At 47.7% G+C, this 20,312-nt stretch overlaps 1 protein-coding gene across 1 annotated transcript in view; it reads left to right on the top strand.

The window, feature by feature from the left end:
• The window catches only part of TNS1 (tensin 1), a 326,036-nt gene that overhangs the window by 13,060 nt on the left and 292,664 nt on the right, over window positions 1-20,312 (top strand). Inside the window, 1 exon segment of the mRNA XM_018552581.1 lies at window positions 1,764-1,790. Within this exon segment, the coding sequence (XP_018408083.1) occupies window positions 1,764-1,790 (27 nt within the window).

Below are 20,312 nucleotides of genomic sequence, written 5' to 3'. Positions count from 1 at the left end.
GTTTCCTTTTGCTATGGTTGCGGGGTGAAAGGTCAGCGGAGTGGGAATATAATTGAGTGAGTGATTAGGCTGGAGGCATGATGTACCTCTACACACAGGTCACCCAGTCACTGTCACTCTGTGTGATGAGACTCAGCCACCCGCCATCCCGCCTCCGGAGGGGCCGCCTTCCCACAACTATTGTTGATTGATCAAGTATTAGTTGTCTGCTCCTGTCTGATCCCAAACAACATTTCCAGAGAAGGACCGGATTTTCCAAAGCGACGGGCTTCTGGGGGCCCCATTCACACCATCGCATATTATGTGCGCTACACAGGCTATATACAGCCCGGTGATGATGCCGCTGCTAATTTACAATGTAACAACTCACAAAGTCAAGTCACAAAGTTGATTAATATATTTTGTGTCTATTGAGGAATATACACTATATTGCCAAAAGTATTGGGACGCCTTTACACGCACATGAACTTTAATGGCATCCCAGTCTCAGTCCGTAGGGTTCAGTATTGGGTTGGCTCCGCCCTTTGCCGCTATAACAGCTTCAACTCTTCTGGGAAGGCGTCCACAAGGTTTAGGAGTGTGTCTATGGGAATGTTGGACCATTTGTGAGTTCAGGTACTGATGTTGGACGAGAAAGCCGGGCTCGCAGTCTCCGCTCTAATTCATCCCAAAGGTGTTCTATGGGGTTGAGGTCAGGACTCTGTGCAGACCAGTCAAGTTCCTCCACCCCAAACTCCCCCATCCATGTCTTTTATGGACCTTGCTTTGGCAACTGGTGCGCAGTCATGTTGGAACAGGAAGGGGCCATCCCCAAACTGTTCCCACAAAGTTGGGAGCATGAAATTGTCCAAAATGTCTTGGTATGCTGATGCCTTAAGAGTTCCCTTCACTGGAACTAAGGGGCCAAGCCCAACCCCTGAAAAACAACCCCACACCATAATCCCCCCTCCACCAAACTTTACACTTGGCACAATGCAGTCAGGCAAGTACCGTTCTCCTGGCAACCGCCAAACCCAGACACGTCCATCGGATTGCCAGACAGAGAAGCGTGATTCGTCCCTCCAGAGAACACGTCTCCACTTCTCTAGAGTCCAGTGGCGGCGCGCTTTACACCACGGCATCCCACGCTTTGCATTGCACTCGGTGATGTAAGGCTTGGATGCAGCTGCTCGGCCATGGAAACCCATTCCATGAAGCTCTCTACGCACTGTTGTTGTGCCAATCTGAAGGCCACACCAAGTTTGGAGGTCTGTAGCTACTGACTCTGCAGACAGTTGGCGACTTCTGCGCACTGTGCGCTTCAGCATGCGCTGACCCCGCTCTGTCATTTTACGTGGCCGACCACTTCCTGGCTGAGCTGCTGTTGTTCCCAGTTGCTTCCACTTTGTTATAATCCCACTAACAGGTGTCCGCGGAATATTTAGTAACAAGGACATTTCACGGAACACCTGAATCCAATGATTTGGAGGGGCGTCCCAATACTTTTGGCAACATAGTGTATTTCAATGAAGAATATAATGTGACGGTGGTAGATGAACACAGTGCTCTGCCTATTCTTCATCCATCCGCAGGATGATGATAATGAATTCAGCCTGTGACACGACAAGATCCTGAGAACGTCCAGCCGCGTCCTGCTCCCCCAATCGCTTTATCGACACCTCCTGTTGTCTGCAGCCCTGTGTGAGTGAGGTTTGATAGTTGCCTGGCAGGAAGATACGGTTCTCCCCCGTCATGTGCAGCCTGATGAATCCTTTATTGGTCAGGGCGACGGTCCACATTCCTGTTTATCTGTAATGCTAATGTGCAACTCTAGCCGGCCGCTGGAACCTGTCCAGGCCTCTTTGTAGCGGGGGGCCGCAGACTCCGATCAGTCCCAATGTTTCTGTTATTTTCTTTTTTAGCGTCTATTACTTGGATCATCGCTATAGCGCCAACATATACTGTAGAGCTTTACAGAGGAAACCAATCGTTTATAGCAGTTTTTGGCTCCAAAGGAGCTTACGGTCTACTGGTCACCCTCAGGGGTTTGTCATCTTCAACCCAAATCCGGCCTTCTCTTCAGTTGTACCGGCTCCTCTCCTGGACTGTGATTGGTTACTCTGATTTCACTGCACAGTGTGAGCTTCTCACTATGTACATTAGAAGCTGTAGCATTCAGGACAGCCAGCATCATCTAGCTCTTTCAGCGGTTGCATGCATGTGTTATGACATCCGTGGTGTAATGTCACGCATGCACGGTGATGTACTTTTCTGGTGGTCATCTTAGCATCTTAGCAATGGACGCGGGCAAAGAGAGGCGGGGATTTTGACTATAAAGGATCAGGTATGCCACCGGGTCCCCCCCCCCTCTGTCTGTGCCACCATCGGTCCATGACCCAAGGGCCTGACTTAGGGGGTGCGGGCTGCACTCTCCGCACCATCCTTGTGACGCCACTGACCTTTTTACTGCTTCACTGTCTCTGGCCCGCTCCTTTCATTCATTGGATTTCAGTTCTTTCAGTCGTGGAGGCTCAGCATCACATGTGGGCATTACCTAGAACCCATGTAGGCATTTAAAGGAGAACTATGAGGTGAGTGCTTTTCACTCACCTTATAGTTCTAGCCGACCTGTGACAATGAGACTGTCACAGGTCGGCTCAGTAGATCGGGAGGTGAGCGAACACATACCGGCGTTCGCTCACTTCTCGATCCTGTCACGGCTCTCTGCTGGATTCCCCCCTCCCTGCTCCGATCCGACAGCGCTGACTGGCGGAACGGACGGGGGAGGGGGCGGGTACAGCTGGCTCTGCCTCTAGATAGGCAGAGCCAGCTGTCAGTAACGCAGCTGGGCGGATCCCGGCATAATTGTCGGGATCCGCTTCAGCTGCGGCGTCTCAGTATACCGCGAGCAGAAGCTCGCGGTATACTGCGGCGTCTCAGTATACTGCGAGCTACAGCTCGCGTTATACTGAGCCTAGGGTGACGGGAGGACGCTAGTTTGTGTCCTCCCGTTACCCTAAGGAGAACTATGGGGAAAAGCCCTAACACCATTGTTCTCCTTTAACTATTTGCATCTGCTTGCTGCTTGCATTACGGCTGAGGGCTCTGGAGGGGAGTACTGAGGTAGGGAGCTGGGATGTTTTCAGGAAGCTGTGTACAGCACCCTGCCAGCCCCACTTAACTGCATAGAGAATGGCAGAGACCCAGTGATGACAAGTGACTGTGTCATAAGTAAAGCATGGGGACTGCCATTGCTGGGGCACTTGTGTCTGGCTTCAGTGCATTGGCATCACAGACCTGGAACAAGCATGCTGTAAATGAATGTCATATAAGTGTCAGAAGTGTGTGTGTGTGTGTGTGTAAGCATTGAAGCCAGAGCATCAGCATCACAGCCAGCGAACTGGAATCCCCAGAGGAGAGGTGAGCCACAACAGACCTCCTCATACATTGTTAAGGCAATCTGTCACAGCAGACATATGCAGACATCCATTGCTGAACCCTTTTTAAAAATTCTAGTTGCTTGATCGTCATTCTAATCCTTTGGATTTAACTTTTTTTTTTTTTGAGACACTGACCCGGAACAAGTACAGGGAGCAGTAAAGTCCGATGAAAGTCCTTATCTGCCATACACGCAAAGTCCTTTGTTGGCTGCATTGGCCAAAATGTGAGCCGTATATAGCCAACTTTAGGCCTATTGAAGTATCGAAGACAGAGGATTAGTATGATGGCGAGGTAGCTTGTATTTTCAGAAGTAGAGGGGAGAAATGGCACCCTCCAGTTGGTGGAGTTATTTTGGTCGCTGAACTCTTCTTTCGGGGCTTCCTGGGATTTGTAGCCCTCCCCACCGGGTGCAGCAGCCCAGCAAGTCGCCATAGACCCCTCTAGATCCTGTGCACATGGCGTCACTTGTTATATTAAGGTAGGAAAGTCGCAGTCTGGATTTGTAATAAGTCGGAGATCGGTCTGACAGCGCAGCTCTACAGAAATCCCAAAATAGATGATTCCCTTCCTGCGCCCCGGACAGATTATTGGATGGACACCAAGTGAAACAGTTCCCTGGATGAGCCGGGGAAATGGATATCGTACCTGATTTCCTGACCGTGGCTGACGAGTGGGAGGTGTGAGAATGGCTGCCAATAAGATGGAGTTGTTGCCATAGCAACCTGTCGGATGCTGGATACCATTTTTTTGGTGTTTGAAAACTTAAGCAGATGCTGAGATTGGGTCGCCAGGGCTCAGGGTCGCATGTGATGTCTGGTCACATGACCCTTGTCATCACTGAAGGGGGAGTGGTTTGATTATCTTCTGTCCTCCTTACTTTTCCTAGGCCAATGTACGTGGCTCCTATATATAGTGATCAGTCTGCTGCACGCAGGAAGAAGCATTTCCTCAGTGTCCCCTCCCCCAATGATCAGTCTGCTGCAGGCAGGAAGAAGCATTTCCTCAGTGTCCCCTCCCCCAGTGATCGGATTGCAACATTGTAACTTTGTAGCAAGTCACTAGGTGAGAGACTGCAGCAGGGGCTGATCTGTGTGAGACATCTCTGATCCGCCGTCTCAGTCCCGGACAGTGGTGGGCAACTCCGCCCTCCAGCTATGCTTTAACTACAAATCCCAACATGCCTTTAACCATCAGTCTTGCAATGCCTAATGTGACAGGTAGTTCCACAACAGCTGGAGGGCCGGAGCTGCACACCCCTGGTCCAGGAAGTCGATGGTGACCCCAGATAATAGCTGAACAAAGATGGCACCATCCTTCTGGATAGAGAAGCAGATGAAGGCATTTTGAGGGGGGAGTCGTGTTATCTTGGTGAGAGGTAATACACGTACACATTACTCATTGTGCTGCGTTTTGCATATAAGGCCTCATTAACACTGGAATCGGCCGGCCTTGTACAGCTCTGAGCTGCGTGCACGGCCGTATCGGGAAGCTCCCAGGAAGGACAGATGCTGCGTGTGATTAGTACGCAGCCCCTGTCCTTCTCTATGGGACTACACTGCCATATGCCGCCCTACGCTCACTTGCCCTGCACGTCTGTGCGGGTGAGCGTACTCGTACGCTGACAGGATGGATCCTGTCTGCGTCCGAGCGAGGAAACACGCACCCCTACGGACCTACACTTGAGGTGAGCGTAGGGCGGCGTACAGCCGTGTAGCCCCATAGAGAAGGACGGGGGCTGTGTACTAATCACACGCAGCACCTGTCCTTCCCGGGAGCTGCCCGATACGGCCGTGCACGCAGCACAGAGCTGTACGTGCCGGCCGAGTACAGTGTGAATGAGGCCTTATACTATATCTGATGCTCGGTCCACTTTAAGAAAACAGAGCGCTGCAAATGTTACAGGCGGCAATGTTATAAAGGGATCGCGCCTTTAAATATATTCGTTACCCGAGGTGCAAAATCACTTCATAAAACAACCGCCTTTGGAAAAATGGAGTAAAACCAGATTAGACGAAGATTCCGCTATGAAATGGCAAAAAAAAAAATCACAATGAGGAACATCTGGAGCTGAGGGCAGCGCCGGCGAATTTCAGTCCTTTGTTATTTCAGCTGCTTTTCTAATACCTGACTGCAACCATTATCGTGCGGTACAGCAGTGTGCGATGGTCCGTGCGCGTTCTCCGTGTTCAGGGGACTTTCTTAGAATGTTACAAACACTTTAAATCAAGTCCTGGTAGACGGAAGCCATCACAATGACATCACCAAGGACTTTTCTTTCCCCTCTCACATGTTTCTTGTGATTTTTTTTTCCCCCCTCTCTTTGAAATGTTTCGGATTATTTTCCTTCGCTGCCTAATTCGATTTGCCGGTTCACAAGTTGCTCGCCTGCATGTGACCCGTCCGTTCAGGCCCTGCGAGGCTCTGGAAGGCCGTCGTCCCTCGCCCGGGCCCTTGAAGGTTGGCCCCTGGAGTTGGGCTGTGAAGTAGTATGAGTCAGGAAGTCACATCCATGAAGGTTAATGAGCTTCCTCGGCAAACCGGCTGCAAGCCGCGGGACGCCATTCATCCCCGAGGTGCGGGAAGACGTGAAGTGACACATTGAGCCTGGACGCGTCCTGTTAGTCCTCAGAGCAAATGCTGGAGCATTGTGAGGTGGAAGCTGTGCGTGGAGACCTCTGTTACTGGAGCGAGATGAGAGCCGCAGGGGAGGTGGAGCCCGCCATGTTTTAATGTTCAATATTTAAATTTAAAGTGGACCAAATGCAGCAGACTGATGACTGGGGGAGGGGAGACTGAGGAGATGCTTCCTCCTGCCTGCTGCAGACTGATCACTGGCGAAGGGGAGACTGAGGAAATGCTCCCTTCTGCATGCAGGAGACTGATCACTGGGGGGGGGGAGACTGAGGAGATGCTTTCTCATGCCTGCTGCAGATTGATCACTGGCGAAGGGGAGACTGAGGAAATGCTTCCTCCTCCCCATTTCAATTGTAAATCGGAGGCGGCCATCTTGTGACTCTGGTCTGACTGCAATGTGCGGAGCCTCCGATGATTCCCAGCCTCGGTTTTTATAGCTCCTTGCGGGTTGCAGGGCCGGTGGGAACGATAGTTTCTATGAGGACGTGATCTGATGTCACCAGATTTGCAGTATGAGGTAACGCTCCCAGAATCCTTTGCAGCACGTCCTCCACCCTGCCAGAACTCCGGTACCTTCTGGAAGGAAACTTTATGACCCCGGGAGGTCTGGAACGGAGTTTTATAGCGACGGCGAGCGGGACTCGTTTTCTCGGGCAGCCTCTTGTTTCATGTGGATTAGGCCTAACGAGAAGGCTTAAGGGCTGGATTTGTCCCGACCGCCGCCACTTGGCAGCTTCCTGTTCCATTAAAGTGGTTGTAAACCTTACCGCAGGGGTAGGGCAACCTCGGCACTCCACATGTGGTGAAACTACAAGTCCCATGGGGCATTGCAAGACTGGCAGCCACAGACATGACTCCTAGAGGCAGAGCATGATGGGATTTGTAGTGCCAAGGTTGCCTTCTCCTGCCCTAGCTGAACCACATTTACATTGCCACCAAAAACACTTACTTTTTTTTTTCTATTTGCCGCCTCTTTGCTTAGGTGCAGCTGCAGGCGGGGAATTCCCTGGCTGCAGCTGATTGGGTGGCAGCAGAAAAGAGCTTCCTTTCATGTTCGACGGAATTAAAGTTTGAACCAAGTTCAGGCCAAACCTGGGCTCATTACTACTGCTGATCCTGCCAAGAAGGTCCTTGTTCAAGCACTTCCTGTCATGGGGTGACAACTGTCTACCAACAGTGCTCCTGTGTTGTCACCCTGTTACGTACCTACCAACATTTCAGTCATCTCAGTGACTGGACGGTCCTATTTATACTCCACCAACATTGGCCATCCAAACCCCGCCTCTAATTATGTTGGAACCACCCACTCACAGCCCCTTAGCATCATAGTGAATGCCATATTGCGTTAGTGCACATGTAAAGGTGACACAGAGCTCCCAGGACATCGGCGGGGACACGGCATTATCAGGACTGAGGTCCAAGATGCGGGACTGTCTCATTAAATCCCGAACAGTTTGCATCTACGTGTTATATGCATTTATAATACAAGCGGCTGTGACAACACATATTGCACAGGCATGGTCCAATGTTGTCACTATCAGGAAGCCAATTCAGAGCAATGATAGGCAGCTGACGCTGGAGCAAGTGCATGTAGACAGGAAGTGACTGACAGAGGCTGCAGGAGTCAGGAAAAAGCAGAAAAAAATGGCGATTGTATACAGTACACAGATCTTTAAATGTACTTTTCCTTTATCCGGCCTGTGTGCTGAAATGCTGCCGACTGTCCTATTTGTATAACCCGGGGGCAGGAGAATGAGGTCCAGGGGCGCCGATGGCTAGGCTTGGATGCCTCCCGCGGTGAATCAGCCCGCGTGGAGACTGCGAGCCCGGCCTTCTCCTCCAACATCAGTACCTGACCTCACAAATGGTCCAACATTCCCATAGACACACTCCTAAACCTTACGGACGCCTTCCCAGAAGAGTTGAAGCTGTTATAGCGGCAAAGGGCGGAGCCAACCCAATACTGAACCCTACGGACTAAGACTGGGATGCCATTAAAGTTCAAGTGCGTGTAAAGGCGGCCCAATACTTGACTATGTACATATATATTATTTTGTATTGATCACACACTTGTGTATTGTACATTCCGTTGTATCTTTTCATCTGTAATGAATTCATATTTTAGTGTAGAGTTTATTTTATTCCCTCATCTCCGCCATTATGTGTCAGCTCTGCCGTAATGGAACCCTTATTATTTCTGTTTGATGTTTTTGGAAGGTGTCATTCAGGGCCCCTATGCAGCTGTCACTGCGTCAGCGATAGTCATCAAGCCCTGGAGATCGTCTCCTCTTTCCGAAAATATTGTTTCTGATCTAATTAACGACACTTGAATTTGGCAACAAACAATCCTTAAAGGAGCAGCCTCCATCATCTTCTTGGGCTTTTGGCAGCAGACTCTGGTTGCAGAGGTATTGCTCCTGTTGCTGCCCCAGGAGCTCCGGACAGTCTCGGAGGACGGGTTGACTCTGTAACCAGGATCTTCACCAGTTGTATCGAGCAACCAATGCAAATGGCTTGGAGGGACCAGAACATTGGACAATCATACTCCAAAATAAAATACTTCTAAGGTCACTCGCAGCATACAACATTCAACATTTTTACCAACCCCCTAGCGACTGGCTACCTATAACTTTTTAAAGCAGCCGCTCGTGCTTTTACACACGCTGTGGGAACGATGCATTTGGATTACGTTTTTATCCCAGGGGCATTTTCTATTACAATACCACTCCACAACCACGTGCCCGGGCAGTTGTGGCATGGTCTCATTGATTGCAATTGTCACGTTTGGCAATTGGCACCGCCTGCCAAATTCAGCTATTGCAATCAATGGGATTGCACCACAACCGCTTGACCAGGCAGTTGCGGCATGGGCTCATTGATTACAACGGTCGCCTCTGGCAAGCGGTGCCAATTGCCAAATGCCACCATTGCAATGAATGGGGCAAACCGCCAAATTCAACTATTGCAATCAATGGGATTGCACCACTTCCCGCTTGACCAGGCAGTTGTGGCATGGCCTCATTGATTGCAATGGTCATGTTTGGCAATTTCCACTGCCTACCAAGTTCAACCATTGCAATCAATAGGATTGCACCACTACCGCTTGCCCAGGCAGTTGAGGCACGGTCCCATTGATTACAATGGTCGCCTTTGGCAAGGGGTCGCCTTTGTCAAACCGCCTCGTTTTGTGGTTGCGGTGCAGTATTGCAACATAAAGTCCCCGCTGGGAAAAGAAAACTGCATTCAGGAGGAGGAAGTATCACTTTCGGAACGCCGGTCAGCTACTGTTATACTGCCCTATGAAAAGCGTTTCACTGCGGAACCGTATATAGAGCGGCCTTGGAGCCTAAGGCCTGAATTATATTTCACAAGCGGCAAAGGTCAAGAATGTTTAAAGCTGTCCAGCCTTACAACCATTTTGCGTCTAACAAACGTTGTCGAAGGCAAATAGATTGTCAAGTTCAGGACTATCCAGGCAAATTCGGGACTGTCGGCATCTCTGGGGCTTACATACAGTAAACGTCAAGAACATATTCATCTTGATTACTGGAAAAGTCATACTTTTAGTTTGAAAGTGTTCAAGAACTGAACCTTATTATAACTCCAACCCATTTGTACCTGGACTTTGGCCCGAGCTGCTGGCTGCAGTAAACAATATTTTGTTGAGCTGGAAACCGTTTCCAATGGCTTGTTCCATTACTAAACACAAGCAGTGGTATGCCGTGTGTGCAGCACCGTTAATTCAATACAATATTGATAAATTGTTCACGATCGCTCATACCTAGATCAATCACAGATTGCTACGTGTTTGGCCACCATTGCAAACCTATTTATTAACTTGTTAGACGGCTGCTGAGATAAGCAGGATAAGCCACATAGAGAGTGTATTGTATTCTGACTCATAGACTTGTACTGACAGAAACAGGTAGGCTGGATATAAGGGAAGATGTCTATGGAGAACGAATGGTAGGGGTGTGTGTCCTTATCCTTGCAATGATGCTGGGACCAACTTTCACAGTGGCACACCTTCAAGTTCCCCAAAAAATCAAAATGTTTGTCTTCCGTTTGGTCAAACCATGGCTTTAATCAACAACCAAACAGTTTGAGGGCACAAAAGACTTTACAAAGGTTCTCAAAATGTTGGTCATTGACAGTAACCATGCTTTGTGTCCGACATTTGAGAAGCAGCACACCTTGCGCCCCTTAACCCCCTCCATTCCTTCGGAGAGCGCTTATTCCATGGACTTTTTTCCTAACCTTTTACAAGTAACCATGCTTTGACCTTTCCTGGATGGGTGGAAGATTTATAGAGACCCCTATGTCTCTGAAACCCAGACTGAGGTGTTCAGAGGGGGAGGAGTCTATTTCTGACTCCTTCACCAATGTGTGTAAATGGCACCTTGAACTATTGAGGTCTGTAAACAAAAGGCTTTTTACAATAAGTGAGAAAAAAGAGATACTGGAAACCATGAAAAGGAGCAGAGCCTGCCACCCCCTTTCTGGCCAGAGCGTCTCAGGTTGCTAAGAACTGGGTGGGAAGATGTGTAAGAGCAATACACATCTCCACTTTCAGCTCTTAGCAACCTGAGACGCTCTGGCCAGCGTCCCGCCTAGCTCTTGGCAACCTGTGACATCATTGGTTGCCAGGAGCTAAGCAGGACACCCTGGCTGGCAACCAGTGACGTCCTTGAACTGGGAGGGACACTGGCTAAAACACCGTTAGCATGCACCACAAGCACCTCATCAACCCCCCTCTGAGCATGACCACCAGCAATCCGGATGAGACAGCCAGCAACACCCATACCCCCCGCTTCAGGCTGCAATTATGCTAGGGACAACCCTGATTGTAAGTACCTGAATTTGACCTGGTATTAACATTTTGCAGTCCCTGTACAAGAGACTACTTGGAGATGGTGAAGCTGTACAGACTGGGAGATGGTGAAGCTGCACAAGGCGCTAACCAGTTTATGTGCTAACAAAAAGTATGCTTATAGGGAGAGAAAGCAGAGTACAGATTAACAGATAGATGAGCTTATCAGTGTGCTGCTTTTCCTGTCACTGTCCAGTCACATGTGAGTCTATGACAGCCTGGGCTCAGAGGAAGTGGGTTGAATGATGCTGGCCATCGGACTGGGGATATCTAGTGGTGACGAAAAAAGTACTGCATAGTCCAGCCTTGGATTGGACATTTTTAATTAGCTATTCATTTTTATCTTGCTATTTTTAGCTGGAGTTTAATATTTACCCGATTTTAAAGAAAATAATAAATAGTATGAATCATAATAAAGAAAATATATGAAAAGTCTCTGGTTTCCCTTTAAATATTGATCAGATTATTTCCACTATCTGATCACAATAATATAAAAGACTTTGAGAAGCTGCAGAGTCCCTGTAAACAAGTCTGCCATTCAGCGATGTGACCTCCTCTATAAACGCAGCAAGAAATTCATTTTGGTGACTGCATAGTTTGCTGATCTTCAGGCCCAAATATGGGCAAACTCTGGGGAGCGCCCCTCAGGGTGTCCCTAACCCCCCTGAGCCCTGCGATATTGTTCTCAATCTGGCAGTTGTGTCAATAGCAGTTTATCCCGGCTTAGCTGCAGTCAAAAGCTCTCTCTCTTAATTACGTCTTCATTAAACACAGCTGTAATAATGTAATCAGCATATAATTATCCCCCTTCAGATAACAAGTCATTATGGTGTCTAAACACTGCTACAGTGCCAATTACTCAGCGCAGTCGCCCCCTCCGCCGAATGTTTACACAACAATGCTAATTACTCGCGCGGCAACAAACTGACAATTTTAGATCTGTTTAAGAAAATTGTAAGAAATTCATTTCAAGCAGATAAAATTGGTGGAGGCTTAAAGTGACATTAAAGCCAAAACATTTTTTCACTCCCCCCAATGTTAATGTCAGCACTTACCTTAAAGGAGAACTATGAGGTGACAGCTTTTCAGTCACGTCATAGTTCTAGCCAACCTGTGACAATGAGACTGTCACAGGTCGGCTCAGTAGATCGGGTAGTGAGAGAACTCATACCGACGTTCGCTCACCTCTCGATCCGGTCACATTGTCCCTCCAGCGGTGCGGTGGCTCTCCGATCCAGCGCTGACTCCTCTGTCCCTGTATGCACTTCCGATCCAGCGGTGTCTGCATGCGGGTGTACGCGTCCATAGACTTACCTTGCGTCTCTGTTCGTCTCCCAGCCGAAAATCCGAACTGCGCATGCGCCTGCCCCAAGATACCTGTGTACCCCATATCTCCAAGTGTGCCCTGTGCACCCTGTGCCTCCAAATGCTCCCCTGTGTAGTCTAGGTCTCCCAAGTGTGCCCCAGGTGCCTCCTGTGTACCCTATGTCTCTAAGTGCACCCTGTTTCTCTAAGTGCTCCCCAAGTCTCCAAATCCACCCTTGTGTGCCCCTGTGTACCCTATGTCTCCAAGTGTGCCCTGAGTCTCCATTTGTGCCCCCTGTGTATCTCTTGTCTCCAAGCCCGGTCCATCCTTTTTCTCTAAGTGCGCCCCAAATGCCCAATTGCTCCTCCTTGCACCTGGTGTTTCCAAATGCATCCCTGTCTTCCTCTGTGTACCCCTTGTGTCTGTGTGTTCTTCTGTGTACCCCTGGTCTCCAAGTGTGCCCTTTCTGAGGGGTCAGCTATTGTAGTCTCCGTATTTATCTTATTAACTCTAAAATGTCTACATTCTGCACCACATTTCCATTTACTTGTAACTTTCCCTCTATCAAAGGGGTGGGCAACTCCGGGCCCTCCAGCTGTTTTGGAACTACAAGTCCCATGAGGGATTGCAAGACTGACAGTTACAGGCAATTCTCCCAGAGGTATGTTGGGATTTGTAGTTAAAGCACATCTGGAGGGCCAGGGTGGCCCACTCTTGGTCTAGCACAGGGGTAGGCAACCTTGGCTCTCCAGCTGTGCTGAAACTACAAATCCCATCCCGTTTCTGCCTCTGGGAGTCATGCCTGTGGCTTGCAGTGCCTTATGGGATTTGTAGTTTCAGCACAGTTGGAGAGCCGAGGTTGCCTGCCACTGGTCTAGCAGCTACAGAAGAATTTAGTTGAAGCCGTGTAATCCAATCAGTTGTCCATTTTACTTGAAAGAAGGAATTGCATCACATGCAGTCGAGTACCTGACACCCTCTTACAATATGTTCCTATGCCCACCCCTCTCTACAGAACCAAACCAAGTGACAGTCCAACTAAAACTGAGTAAACAATAACAAATATTCCATTGCTTGAGTTTCTTCTTTTTTTTTTTCTTCAGTGACAGAGAAGTCGCCACAAAGGAGCTGAAATTAAATTTCACCTCAAAATAGTTTTCATTTCGTTTATATAAAAAAAAAAAATCAGCCTTTCGCCCGGTCACATGACTGAAACAGCCCCAAGAAAAGGGCCATTTAATCTGCATTTTTGTCGCTGTTGCCTAAGAAGAAAAAAAAAAAAAAGTTGCTGCAAAGTTTTGGCTCTGTTTTGCTCATTCCTCAGTAAAATCCATTTTCCCCTCCAGAGGGTTTCGGATACAGGTGCCTAATCTCGCCATCGCGTCTCGATTTCAGCTTTTCAAAAGCTCTGGAGCTGGAGGTCAGAGTTAAACGGTTTTATAGATCGGCTAAAAAGTTTGTGTTTTCGACATCAAACAGACCGGAATGGTTTTTCTGCGCTCTGAGACTTGAGCGCTACGACCGTCCGTAGACGGGAGACGGGGCCGGCCAGACTTGTAGCTGAAGATAAAAAGAATTGCATAAAAAAAATGAATTACTTTACGGAATAAAATGATACGATAAGAACAGAAAAGGTTCCTGCGCTCGCCCGAAACGCAGTGTGAAGACCTCCGCAGATGGAAACAGTGATGATTAGCGCTTCTGTCTTGCAGCCCCGGGGTCCCGGCTTGAATCCTGGTCAGGACACTGTCTGTATGGAGTTGGCTTGCATAGGTTTCCTACATCACTCCGAAGACATGCTGGAAGGATTGGCTCTGTCTGTATGTGAGATAGGGACCTTGGATTGTAAGCTCCTTGACGGCGGGGACTGATATGAACGAATAGTATGTAAAGCACTGCATACATTGACGGCGCTATATAAATACCTGTAATAAATAAAATGAAGGCTGAACAAGATGCATTGTTTCCAAGTCTTCCAGTCCAGAGTCCAATGTAAACTGATGATTACCTTTCAGTGGCGTCACAAGGGGGGTGACAACATTGGAGGGGTGACACCAAAATGACTGACAGTCATTTTGGTGTCATCCCCCCCTCTGAAAAGTCGGGCGCTCGGTCATGGACCGAACTCCCGACAGTATCAGGAGAGAGGAGGGGACCCGGCGGTATACCTTACCCCGCCGGGTGACTGTCCCCTCAACAAGATGGCCGCCAGCAGGTATCAGAGGATCGCCCGCGCATGTAGATGACATCATCGCGCACGCGCGTTGTGATGTCACGCACATGGACAGGTGGCAACCCTAATGACAGCGGGTAACCGCTCCGGGTGTCACCCAGCCTCGGGACACCCCTGTTACCTGTCAGTGGTCATATGGTTACTTGTATATGTTGGAACTTCTTGCACAGCCTCACAGAGGAACACAAGCACACAGTCTGATATGCATGCTGCACGTGGCTTGGCTAAAACAGGAAGGAAGCCACGAGTCTGTACGGCCCCACTCTACCAAGTGCAAATGAGACCTAGCTCAATCATTTGGAGGGGTGTGCATATAAATCTGGCCATATAGATAGGTGTGATGGTTAGATGGCCACAAACTGCTGAGCATATAGCATATCCATAGCTGTACCTGCATTTATATTATTGTGCATCAGTATATGTGGGGAGTGTCCCAGTCTGTACCCCAGATCCCATATTCTTAAAGCACACCTACAGTATACTTTGCCCATGCAGGATCAAGTGGCAGGTTGACTTTAAAGCAGTAAAGGAAATACGTGTTTACCCTCCATGTGCATCCTTGGCTGCTCACCTGCTGGGGAAAATCCAGGTAGGTATGGAGGCGCACCATAACACACACCCACTTGTGTCATAACACACACCCTCAATCCTTGAGGTGTCGCCTAGGTGTGAACCTAGCCTGATGGGGGAGATATTGATATTTTGTTATGTGCTACTATAAATATAATTTATTAATATAAATCATTTTTTTTATAAACAAAATAATTATATATTTAGAAAAAAAATCTAAATAGAGGACACTCGGAATGTTTTGATTGTCATGTGTTTGATGTATTCAGTGTAGCACCCTCGTCATGTATACAGTGTAGCACCCTCGTCATGTATACACTGTAGCACCCCCGTCATGTATACAGTGTAGCACCCTCGTCATGTATACAGTGTAGCACCCTCGTCATGTATACAGTGTAGCACCCTCGTCATGTATACAGTGTAGCACCCTCGTCATGTATACAGTGTAGCACCCTCGTCATGTATACAGTGTAGCACCCTCGTCATGTATACAATGTAGCACCCTCGTCATGTATTTTGATTGACCTTCTTCATTCTCCCATAAAGGATGATCACCTCTGTCAAAACTTCGGCCCAAGCTCTGATGGATATTTTGGTCTCGCTGGGGGGTCGGCGATCATAACACTTCACATCTATTATCTATACTTAGTGATTGAAGTCTCCTGAGTTTTGTTGGAGAGCCCGAGTATGTCATGCGGGCAGTGTGTTTTATTGTGCACATGCTGGGAGCTGTCAGTCAAACCCCAGCTGTAAAAATACAGAGCTGCCTCGGTCATGGTGATTGCAACATGACGCAGTTTGTCTTCAGTTCAACAAGGACACTACAAAGGATGCTCGTTTAACCCCCCGCTGGGTACGGGAGAGACGCAGAGCATTAGTGTTATGTTACTAATTATCCGCGGTGCTAAGTAATAAGAATATTGGCGGCTATATGTTTATTTATAAAGATCGGTGCAATTATTGATTAGCTTGTTTGTAAAATACAACATGGAAGGTTACAATGTAAAAGAGAAACCAAAAAATGGTTGAAATGCTGAACGCCAGGTACATACAGTATACAAAATACACATTTATGAAGTTCTGTAATCATTAATAGACATGTGCGATTCCTTTTGTTCCGAATCAAAATTTGCAAAAATTTTCCCGAAATTAAGATATTTGGACAATTTCCAAATCTCGATGCATCCGAATGTGTCCAAATCCGAATGTCCATTTTCGAATTTCACTCAAAAACAAAACTGAATGGGACATGTGACTTTTCTGGCCAATCAGATGTGTTTTTTGGTTTAATGCATCCGAATGGGTCTGAATAAGAATTTTCGTTATGGCAACATGGGAGCTATATACACTGTATACATATAATACTAAAGCTGAGGCTCCCAGACCCGAATGGCATTCGGGATCCAAATTTCCAAATTGCATTGGGGAGCTCCCGAAAGCCTCAGCTTTAGTATTATATGCATATGGCTCCCAGACCCGAATGACATTCGGGAGCTCCCCAATGCAATTCGAAAGTTCGGATCCCAAATGCCATTCCGGTCTAGGAGATTCAACTTTATTAGTATTAACATCTGTATAAGGTTTTCTGTGATATTTGCAACGAATATTCGTAAACTCAACCGAAACTATCGCAAATTCGGATTTCGGGCTAATCTGAAACCTGAACCAAATGAATTTCGCACTCGAATCCCGAAATAACGAAATATCTGAACCGAACCAAATTTTTCCCGCAGCTTACATGTCTAATCAATAATGCATCCTGACACTGATTGTCACCACACGCGTGCTCGACGATGTCATTGCGTATGCGTGGGCATCTTTGTGATACCTGTCGGCGGTCATCTTGGTAATGGACACTGGCAGAGAGAGAGAGGAGGGGACGTTCACCTGGCGGGATAAGGTATACCGCCAGGTCCCCTCCTCTCTCCTGCAACTGTCGGGCTCTCGGTCTATGACCGATTGCCCGACTTTTCAGAGGAGGTGACACCAAAATGGCTGTCGGTCATTTTGGTGTCACTTGGGTACGGGCCGCATCCCCCTTGTGATGCTACTGCACCATCTGCAAGGAGTTTGCATGCTTGCTTGCATGTGAAATAGTCCAAAAGTGCCTTTAAGTATTTATAATGCAGTCAAACAAAAACAGTTAAAGGCGTTTTGGGGGTCGGGGTGGTCCCTACACAATTTGCCGCCTTAGGCCGGGGTGGTTGTTGGGTGGATGTGGCATTGCTGTAAGTGTATGGTCTTAAAAAGGCACCAAAAGAACACATCATAACACAAACGCAGCCAGCCGGAAAATCACAACCTACCATTTTTTTTTTCCTATGAGAGCTATCAGCTAGTTTTTGCTTATTTGTGAAGCTGCTTTGGGCAGTTTCAGCCTCATTTTCACCGCATCTCAGCTAGGTAAATAAATAATCCAACACAATTTATTCTACAGATCGGTCTCGCTGATTATTTACACCGCCCTAAACCTGATGTAATCCATTATTTCCAGCGGAGGGAGGCCGGAGGGGGGCGGTTTTTTTTTTTCAAGTTGCAGAATTTTCTTAACTCTGTTTTGCCTTTTTTTTTACATTTTTTGGGAACACAGATCCATTGATTTTGGCCTATTTTTACACCTCCCAAAAATAAAAAAGGAAAAATACAAATAAGTACAAGAAAAAGAAAACTATTATTATTTTTTCTGCCCCTTTGGGGCTGTGTGTAATATGTAGCTCCGCAGCCAGGGATCAATGAGCGGTTCTCTCAGCTTTCACCTTCTCCTATCCTGGAAGGTCTTACACGTCTCAGCTGGTATCCAGATGTCATTAATAAGGATTGGAGAAGTTTGATTGAATAAAAACCCGTACAGGCCGGAACAATGCAGCTCAGCGACGGGCTCCGGTCCAGGGAGAGATTTCACAGGAAAACCTCTATGCAAACCGCACGCTCGTTAACCACTTAGCTGCCAATCCCTTTGGACCTTGTTCAAGAGAATATTCAGTCCTAAATATGATCATGCAATCCTCCATTCCTCTATATTAGCTCCTCACTCTGAGAGTCAGGGGTCAGAAGTCACCCAAAGCCTGACAGTTGCCACCTTGCCAACTTCCTGGCAAGCACGGCATGCTTCGCCCAGCCTCTATGAATCAATTATCAGAGAGGCTTAGTTAAGAGGAATGCAAGTCACTATGGCAGGGGTGGGCAACTCCGGCCCTCTAGTTGTGCTTTAACTACAAATCCCAACATGCCTGTAATTGTCAGTTTTGCAGTGCCTCATGGGACTTGTAGTTTCACAGCAGCTGGAGGGCCGGAGGTGCCCACCCCTGCCCTATGTATGGGGTTATTTAGAACTTAGTTGCTGGGAGACAGCTGACCTCTGACCCCTGACTCTGATGCTGACGTGTTCAGATCATACAAAGGAAGCATAAAAGGGGTAAATATCACATTTTTCTATGTGAGTCCTTGTGTAAATCCTTTAAGATCGTAAAACTGTTCCTATATATATTTAGATTTCAACAATATATGGAGTTCAGTTTTAAAGTATAAGTGCACTTTCAAACACAGTCCACTTATCATTTGTGCCCCTTCCCCAGTATAGAGTAAAACACACTCCCTAGATGTGTACTTACCTCCACCCTGTAGCCTGATGTGAGTTTTACAGCCTTCAATAGAATTTTCCCTGTACTAGGAAGAGTTGTCCAGTAGATTCCTGTAGACTTCCTGTATAAAACATCTCCAGCCTCGGGAAGTCTATAGGGATCTGAAGCAAAGGGAACACCACAACAGAACCTGGCCATGAGATGGGGTTGCATACAGGGCCGGATTCCATACAAGGCCAACCAAGGCCTGGCCCCCGCGGCAGCAGGGAGTAGAGGGGCAGCAGGAGTGTGGAATTCCTATCTCCCGATGCCCAAGACATGCAGTTACCAGTGCCGGACGGGTAGCTGTTTTCTACATTTAGCGCTGCGTTGGACAAGCAGGGCTAAATTTAGAGCGGGAAAGTGCAGGGGAGCACATTAAGGAACCTGGCCTTGGGGCAGCAGAGAGAGTAAATCCAGCCCTGGTATAAAATGCATCTGATGAGGGGAGGGTGGGGTACTTTAGGTTTTGGTTTGGCAAAAAAAGAATAAATGCTCTTTGTTTAAAATCGGTTATGCGTTAAAGGACAACCAAAGCTTTACTATGATTGCATCCTTCCTGATAATATACCTCCCGTAATCTTCACTGTGCAGCCATACCTGGCACTACACAGGCTTTGCAACAAAGATGTACCCATCGGGCTCCATTCATTACTATATTTATCACCCATAGGAATAAATTATGCCAGTGGTGGGACCAGGTGCTTGGCTAAAGAGTGCACCCCACCATGAGCTGTGAACTACTGCAGGTTGCAGGCCCTGTCCGTTATGCACCCCCCTCTTGCTGAAGCACCCATGGTGCTGCTGCCTAACACTCAGCCTGGCCCTGAATGGTGGACCTGCATAGTACGAAGGGGACCAGGTGGGGATATTTTTGTTGCAAAGCATGTTTTGCACATCGAGGGTAGTAAATTTTACCATGCAAGCTGAACTCGGAGGGATGGGCGAGGTAATTAAAGGACAACTGCGGTCCTTTCAAATATACTATTTTGCTAGTAGAAAATGATTGCATACTGATCTGTGTAAAGCCGGCCATACACCTACAGATTATCTGCAGACTTTCTATGGTCAGATTGAAAAAGTGCAACAGATTCCTCCATCTACGCTAAACTGTGGATGGAGGAATCTCCCACTGGGCCAAGTTTCAATATCTTGCTCATCGCCCCCGCTGGCTCTCAAAATACCTGAGCAATCTGATTGGATGCAGGCTTTGTTCAGGTATTTTGACAGCCATCGGAGCTAACTAGCAAGATACTGAAGCTTGGCCCAGCGGGGGATTCCTACATCCACACAGTTTAGTGTAGATGGGGGAATCTGTTGCACTTTTTCCATCTGACCACAGAAAATCTGCAGATAATCTATAGGTGTATGGCCGGCTTTATTTTAAAGGGCGGCAGTTATTTAAAGTAGCTTTTAGAGAAGTAGCTGCAGGATTTCAAGTCCACAGCTCAGCTGCAGTGTGTTTTCAGATTCTGCAGCAATGGACCAACTTCCATTACAGAAAGGGGCGGTTGGTGATCCTGCCACTGACATTGCTGGCTGGTACCACTATTGCCAGTGTGCCATGGCCCTAAGGATTTAATTCCTTCGAATACATGGAAATGGCATAGTGGGAACTCTAGTCTTGTAGCCTGTACCAGGACAATGCCCTTTAGTGCC

Source organism: Nanorana parkeri, unplaced genomic scaffold, assembly GCF_000935625.1.
Source record: "Nanorana parkeri isolate BGI_ZX_2015 unplaced genomic scaffold, ASM93562v1 scaffold92, whole genome shotgun sequence".
NCBI classification, from domain to species: Eukaryota; Metazoa; Chordata; class Amphibia; order Anura; family Dicroglossidae; genus Nanorana; species Nanorana parkeri.
This window is presented reverse-complemented; position numbering and strand designations above follow the sequence as displayed.